At 41.6% G+C, this 10,078-nt stretch overlaps 1 protein-coding gene across 2 annotated transcripts in view; it reads right to left on the bottom strand.

Annotated features, from left to right (window-relative positions):
• Positions 1 to 1,120: 1,120 nt before the first annotated feature.
• Positions 1,121 to 10,078, bottom strand: part of VPS37A (VPS37A, ESCRT-I subunit) — a 33,025-nt gene continuing 24,067 nt past the window's right edge. For both annotated transcript variants that reach the window (XM_018565117.1, XM_018565118.1), the window contains exons 7-12: positions 9,559 to 9,686; positions 9,421 to 9,479; positions 9,265 to 9,333; positions 7,346 to 7,489; positions 6,838 to 6,918; positions 1,121 to 1,368 (exon numbers count right to left, since the gene is read on the bottom strand). In XM_018565117.1, coding sequence (XP_018420619.1) covers positions 6,838 to 6,918; positions 7,346 to 7,489; positions 9,265 to 9,333; positions 9,421 to 9,479; positions 9,559 to 9,686 — 481 coding nt within the window. In that variant the 3' untranslated portion in view covers positions 1,121 to 1,368. The remainder of the gene's footprint in view (positions 1,369 to 6,837; positions 6,919 to 7,345; positions 7,490 to 9,264; positions 9,334 to 9,420; positions 9,480 to 9,558; positions 9,687 to 10,078) is intronic.

The raw sequence follows: 10,078 nt of genomic DNA, 5'->3' as shown, positions 1-10,078 counted from the left end.
TGCCCTTTCTCAGGATACACTAGTGGTAATTTTGGGGGGATATTGGTCATGTGTATTAGGATGGATTTGATTTTCCCACTTGATTACGATTGCTCCTCCAGCCTTAAGGTGCCCATACACTGCTCGATTCTCGTACGAGAATCGCGGGAAATCCCGCGATCGTACAAGAATCGAGCAGTGTGAACGAAGACGTGCAACCGTTTCTACTGTACGGTCGCACGTCTTTTGTCTACGGAGCACGCTAGAAAACCAGCCGAAAATCGTACGATTTTCGGCTGGTTTGAACGGTGCTCGGGAGACAAACGCCGAACGGGCCGGTGTGCGCACGCGCACACTGCCCGTTTAGCATTGCGGTCATCGGAAGCCCGCCGCTCAGGGGGGCGGGCTTGCGATGATCGCAAGTACGATCTGCCTGTCCAAGATGGGCAGATCGTATGTTTTTTCAAGTACTTTACAACCCTCGCAAGACAAAAGTCTTGCGAGGGTTGTAGAGTGTATGGGCACCTTTAGAGCGGATACGTGCGTAACTTACTCAAAAGGGAGTCATTTGTTCTGCGATCATTTGCTAACCTAGCGATTAATCGCTAACCATTTTAGCAGCTACTAAAATCTTCTGGGTAGCTCTAGCTTATTCAGGTGGCCGCCAGCAAGTGCTTAAAGCTCTTAGCAGCCAGATATTAAAATCCTCAAAGTTTATAGATATCGGAAACCCATGAAAACAGACTAAATCAGTCAAATAACTTCACTGAGCAGGAAGTGTCAGCATGAAATGGCATGTGTACAATGTACAACTGGCTGTAAAAGTATGGCTCTGTATCTAATGGGCACCACACCTCAGCAAAAGCATGACTAAGGTGATTTTAGCCATGTTAGCACACTTGTAACAAAACAGTTGAGTACTGTACACACCACCGCATTTCATTGGACCTTTTTCCAGTTCAAGCAGTACTGATAGACAATCTATCAAAAACCTAGGTCTATCAGTACTACCCGACCAGTAGAATGGATCTCCTGAAAGCTTGTTCTGAAAAATTAAATCAAATAAAAACAAATATGTATAGTACTCAAAGAATGGCAAAACAACAGCCATAAAATAACACTGCAAATGTTGCAAAGGCTTAGTTCACAAGAAATATTTAATATAAATCATTCCAATATGGTTAACAGAAAGTAAAAATATATTAGAAGAATAATTACAGCAGAGTCAAGAGCATGTGAAATTAAAATGATGGGTTAAATTGTACAAAAAGAAACTCTACCAAATAGTCTATTAACAGAATATAATACAAATGAAGTAAGGTCATTTCCAGCTTCCACTCGAATACAAAACTGTGCTTTCTGGGGTTCCAAATTCTTCTCTAGAGATACCTGTAAGAGGAAAAACAGCTTATGAATGACAGGTATCCTTTACCAGCTTATGGCAAACATGGACTTTCATTGGTGGATCCACCGCAATGCAGTCCATACATACTGAGATCTTCTAGTTGTTTTACCCCCAGCATGCAGCTTTCAATTGCCTAAAGAATCAAGGCAGCCTACACACATCTTAATATAAAAAGTGTTAGCGGTAGGGTACCTTGATTCATTCAGTGTTGTATGCAGTCAAAAGATGGTTACAATTTCCATGTCAATAGCCGGAAAACAGAAAATGACAACGATGTAAAGCTTTTAGAAGAGATTAGTTTTATGTAAACTTTAAATTAGGTTTATGTTGGAGTAGAGGCAGCCATTGGATGAATTATAATAACCTCTACAAAAAACACAACGTGAATCTATTGCTAGTCACAGGTCTCTTGCACACATTAATGTTGCTGAGTATTGGAGTTGACACCATCCAACAGCAGTACCAACTGACACGCAATCAGTGGTGGTAAAGACGTCCTTTTATTTTTACTGCTTGCATACAACTGAATCACATATATAAGATACCCCTCAGAATTGCCTAAACTCCAGCTGGCACCACAACTTCATGGAATTATTTGGGATTGAGGACACCCTAATACCATTGCTGAGCTCCACTGAGGCACTCAGACTTGACATCTCGTGCATTTAATTAATAGTTAAGCTTTGTCCTGGGATTTCACAGAAGGTTAGCAGAATTAGGGCTGCAACTAATGATTATTTTCATAATCGATTAGTTGGCTGATTATCGATTAAAAAAAAATAAATAAATACCATCCTTAATTTAAAATAAAAAAAATACACAAATGCAGTGTTACAAAGTTACCTTCAGAATAAAACTCTATACACTTTTTTTGCAAATAGCACTGCACTGGAATGCACGGCATCGAGGTACCGTGTGTTCCAGTGTGGGCGATCACACTGTGGGTGGGAGGTGCGATTGAATGAATGGCCCATCCCGCAGCAGAATTTGTCAGGCCAAAACCGATGACTTTGTACCACCTTTTATAGTTTTTTTTTTGGTAAGCACATGGCACTTTAATAGCTGCAGCCAGGGAATGACAGCTGCCAGTGGCAAGATTCCGCAGACGGCAGCTGACTGTAACTATAGCAGGTAGTGGGCGGGTGGAATAGCAAGCCCGCTATTGGCCATTTCAAATTGCAATATCTTAGCAATAGCAGTCTGGCTACTGCACCCACTCACTGCTTGCTGTGCCCTCCTCCCAGCGTGGAGGAGAGCTAGGGGATCCAACTAAACTGATAATGAGAATAGTTGACAACTGTTCCTATTATCGGTTATCAATTAATCGATTAGTTGGTTGCGGCCCTAAGCAGAATATCTCATTAGTAAGGAAATGGAAAGATCACCTTCAACATATGGTATAAGACTGATTTCAGTATAATTGATTACAGGTATTTATATAGCACCAACAATTTATGCAGTGCTTTACATAGTTGCACATTAACAGCAGTCCCTGCTCTCAAAGAGCTTACAATTTAAAGTCCCTATCTCACTTGAAAACATACGAGGACCAATTTGACAGGAGCCAATTCATTTTCCAGCTTTTCGTTGGAGTGTGGGAGGAAACCAGAGTACCCAGAGGAAACCCACGCAAGCACAGGGAGAACAAGCAAACTCCTTGCAGATAGTGTCCTGACCGGGATTTGAATCGGAGACCCCCCTAGTGCTGCAAGGCAGAAGTACTAACCACTAAGCCTAACGGTAGAGGTGACTAAATAAGTAAAACCTTTGCTTCGCAGTATACTGATTGAAAGTAGAGGCAAAAGAAAGCTTTACGACATATAAGATGGATCAGAGGCAAAACTGAAGGGACTCTTGTACGAGACTGATCACAAGAAGCCAACCTTCTTTAGATATAAAGGCTTCAAATCACAGTCAGCTCACACTGGACCCTTCTTGGCTCCTTCATGAAAATAAGGTATTCAACAGGCTCAAGGATAATACAAGCTGAAGGCTCCTTTTGCATAAATACACTTGCGACAATCTCACCTCACTGATATGGTAGGACCAGATTATTCTAAAAGATCCAGACATTGGTCTCCAAGACCAAAATCTGCCTTGTGGAGAGTCATGGAGACTAAGATCTTTAGGGTATGAAGAACCTTTATTAGGAACAGGCTTTGTTCCACCTCAGGAGTGGAATTGCTCTTACAATTCTCCAACACGGCAGGGCAGCACACTTTTTTTCCATCAGAACCTTCAGCCAAGAAATGCCTTCTTTTGACACAGTAGTCACGACTGTCATTAGCAGCTTTGTTCAGGATCAAGCAATTCTGGGGCAAATATAATACAGATTCAGAAAGAAAGATAAATACAGACTCAGGTCATTCATGTAGCCTCATAAGCCAAACAGGATGAGGCTGCAGTAATCACGGTGATATTGCAGACTGAGGAGGAAGAAGCAGTGAAATTTACGTCATTAGCAGGGTAAGCAGAAAATCAAGAATCTGTCTATCAAAGTCTATTCTTTCAGATGTTCCTGCAAATTCGATTAGCCACAGCTTTATGAACCGAGAGGCAACGTCATGACAGAACAAAACAAAAGCAGTCACCCAAACCTTTTTAGGGGTACTGTATACAGGATTCTTGACTCGGAACAAATGACATGTCAGGTCATTTAAAAGGCACTTTAATTCTTGGGTGGTATATTCAAGGTTTATTATTAACCTCATCAAAGGGATAGTACATTTAACACACCTTGGGAATAAAGAGGATTAGATTTGATCTCCTCAGTTCCCGTTAGAGGAGTATATACATCTTACAGTAACAAGAATATGGGGCCCCAGAGTATATCTAAAATATTCAAGATTCATTCTAATCTGTTTGGGCTACTGGGGCATTTTTAATCCATTTTAGCAAGCAGGAATTTTATGCTCCCACAGCTTTTCATTCTAATTGCCAAAGATCTGCCTTTCCAAACAAACATCGCCCTCTGTCCGAACTGATGTCTAGAACCTGAGATGAGGACTGAGGTAGGTACAAAGAGCTTAGAATAGATGTAACTTTTGACCAACAGCAGTGGTGCCAGCAAAGGACAGCGGGCAGGCTGAAGAGCTAGAACGTATGATTTTTCAAGGCTGAAAGCAGCAGATGTCAATCTACATATTCATAAAAACCTGTATAACTGGACTTGGAAGACATCTGTCTCTCAGCTATGTCTGTTGGAGAACTGAAATCATTTAATTTTCTGTACAATCAAATTGTGATTTTAAAAGAGCAATTCCAAGCAACAAGTGGAACCAATCAATGAATAAGCACTGTCAAGACTAACGGTAAAATGTTATTCTTGGATTCCATTGAGAGACAGGATTGAATGTATTCTGAGACTTGTGTGTTATTCAGTACCAGTAGGTTGACACTGATAAAGAAAAAGATGAACATCCACCCACTATCACCCCACCTCCTAATCTTACTTCATGCCTCAGTTTTGTAAGCAAGCAGTACATAGGGCTAAGACACATAGGGTGGGACCTGTGCCGCTCAATGGACTGCAAGAACAAAAATTATCTTTGCATTCCTGTGTTCCTCAATGGAAGATAGATATGCAGAGACAGGTGGGGCGCTCCCAAGCAATTTGGGGGGTGTGCAACAGAAATTCAAAGGATGTTGGATACAGGTAGAAAATATCTGGAGGAAAAATGTGGCTGAAAGATAAATTGCTGAGGATCAATGGGGAATTGCCACTGCCAGGAAGGCCACCAAAAGATTCTGGTGCCCAATGGCAGGTAAGGAACACCCCTGGGGAAAGACTTCCATAGATGTGTATAGTCCTCAAGTAGAACAGAGAACATCTAAAAAAAAACACCAAGAGGAAACATGAGGTGGGAACAACAAGGACCAACAGTAAGGTAGTAGGGGCAAACAATAGTGGATTTAAATAATGCTGAAACCTACAAAGCCTTTGTATTTTTCTTTCATCCATTTCATTTATTCTCCTGAGATCTCCTACTTTAGATTTTCATGTACCTTGCAAGACTTACTGGAAATCACTAAGTCAGAGCCAGTATTTTCTCCTACCTCTAACTATAGAAAGGCAAGCACAAACGTGAACCGAACCCAGTACCTGGTCCTGGCCACCAAACTGAGACCTACCCCTTGAGTGACAGTTGCCCGAAACACAGAAGGGTAGTGTGGCTGGGCAGAGAGCATTTGCAGCCATTATGGATCTCTGGAGCAGCATCACTTTGTATAGGTGGCCACCAACAGGTTTGTTAATGTTTAGAAGGCAGAATTTTTTTTATTTCTGCTGGCTATAGGTATATAGCGTCACTGGAACCAGACAAAACAACTGGAAGCTGGAGAATGACAGCTGAATGCGGAAGTGATGTAATATATATCACTCCTGCATTCAGAGAACGAGGAGATCAGCGGGAGATGTGATGACCTCCCGCTGATCACCGGTTGCAGAGCCCTCACTGGACACAATGGGGATGGAGATCGGCAGCGGCGCAGGGGTGCGCGCACACGCATTATACAAGAGATCCAGTGGCTCTACAGCCATCCAAAAAGCTCCCGGCCGGGAAGCCACTCGCCCGAGAGGATGAGTGAATTTTCAAGCCCTGCAGATATAGAAAGATTATGACTAGTTGTCATATTACTACAGTTTTCACGTGGTTTCTTGCCACGCTGGTTAAACACATTTCTTTTTATGGTGTTAGTGTAGCTACACACTGAGAACATCTAAACAATAACAGAATGTACATAAAACATTTCACAAATCTATTGCTGTCTGGAGACATGATTATCCCTACAGAAATCATTACAGTTATAAGGCAGTTAATAAAGATTATAGTGGATTAGATGGGTCCTGCTACCCATGTTTCTTTTGGCAGCCATCTAAATCTAAAGATAATCTTTAACTTGATCCTAGAATGTGGTGTGTTCACAGGACGTACAAGCACAATACGAGGCACACAAAAATACTACTTCAATGCAACTACAACAAGTAATATGGGGCCTGCTATTAAAAATCCATTATAGAACAGTGCAGAAAACCAGAAAGGGAAAAAAGGATGTTTAAATAAAGTGCATGCAGAATATCACAACACATCTTTTCTTTGCCCGAGTGTGGAACACTGATAAACACAACAGGAACAAGAATACAGTGTGCACCAAACAAATGATTAAGTCATTTGGTACGGAAGTTTTTCAGTGGTCAGACTCACAGACCAAAAGCTTTGGCCATACAGGAATAACAAGTCCTGTGGTATCACTGGATCCAATGGGGTGGATCCAAAACTTATCATACAGAGTTACTACATCCCTGCACGTAGAAAGATGCAGAACACTAAATTATTGGAACATTGCAGCTACATTGTACCTGCAGGTCAAAAATCATACTGAATTATTTCATGTATTGAAGAGCACAGCAATACACTGCTATACATATAGAGGTTACTTGTTTAGTACGGTACCTATAGTGGTGCATGGTATTGGCTGTGTAGTGATATGGTCTGTTGAAGTTTCTCTTCTTTGGCTCTTCTACTGTGACAGCACTGTGAAAAAAAAAAGGAGGAGGGACCAATCAACCAAAGAACAGATGACTCACTGTATCATTAATAAATCATAGGTTTTCACAAATCAGATAACCCAGGCTGGTCATTACCAATTAGCTGGCCTATGTATGATCCTTTCTGTTTTAACAGTATTAGGGTTATATGGTCAGTTTAGATGCATACTGCGTGTGGCAGAGATCTCTTCACCAAGATTAACCTCGATATATATATATATATATATATATATATATATATTATATATATTATATATATATGCCAATACATTATAAACCAATGCTTTCTGATGATATATACACTAAAATCATATTAAAAAGGTAGCAATTTTTCTTAACACTACAAATTATTCTAATTGATGAATTAGCAGCAAATATTATAATGCTTGCTAACCTCATGCAGAAATACTTACTGTTCTTTTTTCCATGAACAAGTTTAGGAAATCGTCTATTTCTGTTTTTCCCTCAAGGAAGTTTTCTGCAATACTATCGGACTCCTCTTCTGCTTCATGTGCCGCCACTTTTAACCTAGCCTGTAGAGCACTCAAACTGCAGCTCTAATGGGGGAAAAAAGTGGGACTTAGTATATACACATATTGGGTTGTAATCAGCAATTATTAGGCTCCAAAAATGACCTGTTATCCAAGCATCTAACAAAAGCAATTACTCAGAGAATGGATCACAAGATGTTTTCCATTAGCTACAAACCCTCCCCTGTGGGCTCTTTTAATTAGTTGCATTTTGTTAGGGGCCTGGCCTCTGGGCTAAGCACCATCCACTTGTGTACACCCTGTCCAATAAGAGAGCCCTTAAAAGGTCACTAAAGTGCTCTTCATGGACAGGGGAAGGCAGTTGGGCAATCAGGACCCTAAAACGTCAACATAAAGTCTAAACAATGTAGGAAGCAACTCTTCCATTGAATAAGCCACATATGTAAAGCTGCTTTTTAATGACGCCCTTGACCAGCATTTCTCAACCTTCTTTTTCTTGGCACCCTTTTAAAGTATGCATAAAATCTTGATATCTCTGTCTAAAATGAAAAAAAAAATGACATGAGGGCACCCAAGATTTCCACCGCACCCTGGTAGGGAAAGGCTGCCCTGGAGAAAACGAACATTGAACCCTTGCAGTGTAGGGGGAGCCCCACTGCAAGGGTAGTTTTGAAATTTCCCTGGAGTTCAGCTTTAAAATCTCGTTTTACCATAAAAATCGAAAATGACAAGCAGTGATATGTACGAAGTAATATTTAATAATTCTGAACATAAAGCAAAGCTAAGAAGTGCAGTTGCTCTTTATAGAGTCTGCTCTTTGCACTTGTGTACAAATTCTGTAGAGCTCTACACAGGCAAACAAGCACCAAGTTCATAACGGAGTATTATGGGTGTTTTTATAGACATCGGTCAGGATGACAGGTGATACACTATCATTACCTGCATTTCCATCTGTCAATAGTAGCCTTAGTTCAACATAAATAATTGTATTATAAAGCATAGTTTGCAAAGGATGAAAGCTCTTGGCCAAGGCAGCATTATCGGCAAGTCATAGGTAATACAGTCTGCTAACAAAGATGTATTCACTTTCTTTTGTGGCACAACCAGTTCATACTGGGTGATAGGAGTCACATTCACGTTACCTTTTTAGTGGCAATCACACAAAGATTATTTTTAGACGCTAACCGCAGTTCAGCTTAAGGCTTCATTCAGATGGGCGTATTTGTCTGTAAAATGACCTGAGCCCAGCATAGAGAGGTGCTGCTTGTAATTGCGTGCAGCAGCCTGTTCTTCCCTATGGGAGGATGCAGTTGCACGCAAGTACACGTGGTCACACCCATACCTCAACCTGCACATCTGTGGCGGTCCGGGTGACTGCACTTGGATGCACACTCTCTGTGTCCAAGTGTGGGCACCCGGACCCGCACAGATGTTCAGGTTTAGTGTGCATGTGACCACGCAGCACCTGTCCCTTCTTGGATCGGGTAATTTTATGGGGGTGCATCCCCTTCTGAATGAGCCGTTAAAAAGTGAACAAGAGAGCCACTTAAACCCCCTCTCCGCCTTACAACAGTGCCCTTAACTGCTAATGAAATGCACTCACTGGACATGAGGATAGTAGATGGGCAAAACTTGGCCCCAGAAGTCAGAAAAAAAATGCAGAGCAATCAAACTAGATCAGGGAGGTACATAGAGGAAGGTTTTCTGGATACCAAATGCATTAGGAAACACTTTGTGGTACCAACTTTTAGGTAGGACTTTCTAAACAGGTTCACTGATACACACAGATACAATACACATACGTATGCATGCATGCATACATACATACATACTATACAGACCTCACTCAGCTCATGCTGTCTTTGCAACTTCTTTTCAAATGCTGTTTTCATTTGTGTGAGAAGCTCATACTGGAAGAGAAAACACAAAAAACCTCAAAGATGAAGACAAAATAGCAGTAAGACCATCCCAGCAAACATGACTTTCATCACACTTACTTTGTCTAACAGTGCCTGCCGCTTTGACTCAAGAATGGGCTCCAGCTTAAGATTCTTTTCTAAAAAGAAAAGAAAAAGGAATTTTGTAAACGGATTACACACAACATAGAACTGAGCAACAGATCTGACCATTCTTACTTGCTAGTTCCTCTATGTTTTTCACAAGGTCGTCCTTATCAGATATTATCTGTTTTAACTGTGGCAGATTAACAAACTGTTCCAAAATAACATCTTCCTGTTCAATCATCTCTGAGAGCTGGGACACACTGCAAGAGAAGTATGAAATGTCAGGAGTTTGCAGCACAGGGGTGGTGTACACGGGGATAAACAAATGACTAGAGCTGCAACAATTATTCGATTAAGTCGATTAAAATCGACAATGGAAAACGTTGCCAACGTTTTCCATCGTCGATTCGTCGGCTAAAATTCAAATTTCCCGCTCGCCGCTCACGCTGCTTACGCCCGCCGCTTACGCCACGCCACGTCAGTTAAGCCGCTCGCGCCTACGCTGGGGACATGCGTCTGGCCCTCTCCTCCCGGTGAGCTTCCCAACTCGCCGCTGCCTGCCGAGAACGAACAACGCCGCTGCCCGCCGACAACACCGTCATTCAAGGTAAGTCGAGATCGGCCGGGAGCTTTTTAATGTTTCCTGTGTGTT

Source organism: Nanorana parkeri, unplaced genomic scaffold, assembly GCF_000935625.1.
Source record: "Nanorana parkeri isolate BGI_ZX_2015 unplaced genomic scaffold, ASM93562v1 scaffold814, whole genome shotgun sequence".
Lineage (NCBI taxonomy): Eukaryota > Metazoa > Chordata > Amphibia > Anura > Dicroglossidae > Nanorana > Nanorana parkeri.
The sequence above is the reverse complement of the archived record's forward strand: the minus strand, read 5'-3'. Positions and strand labels throughout refer to the sequence as shown.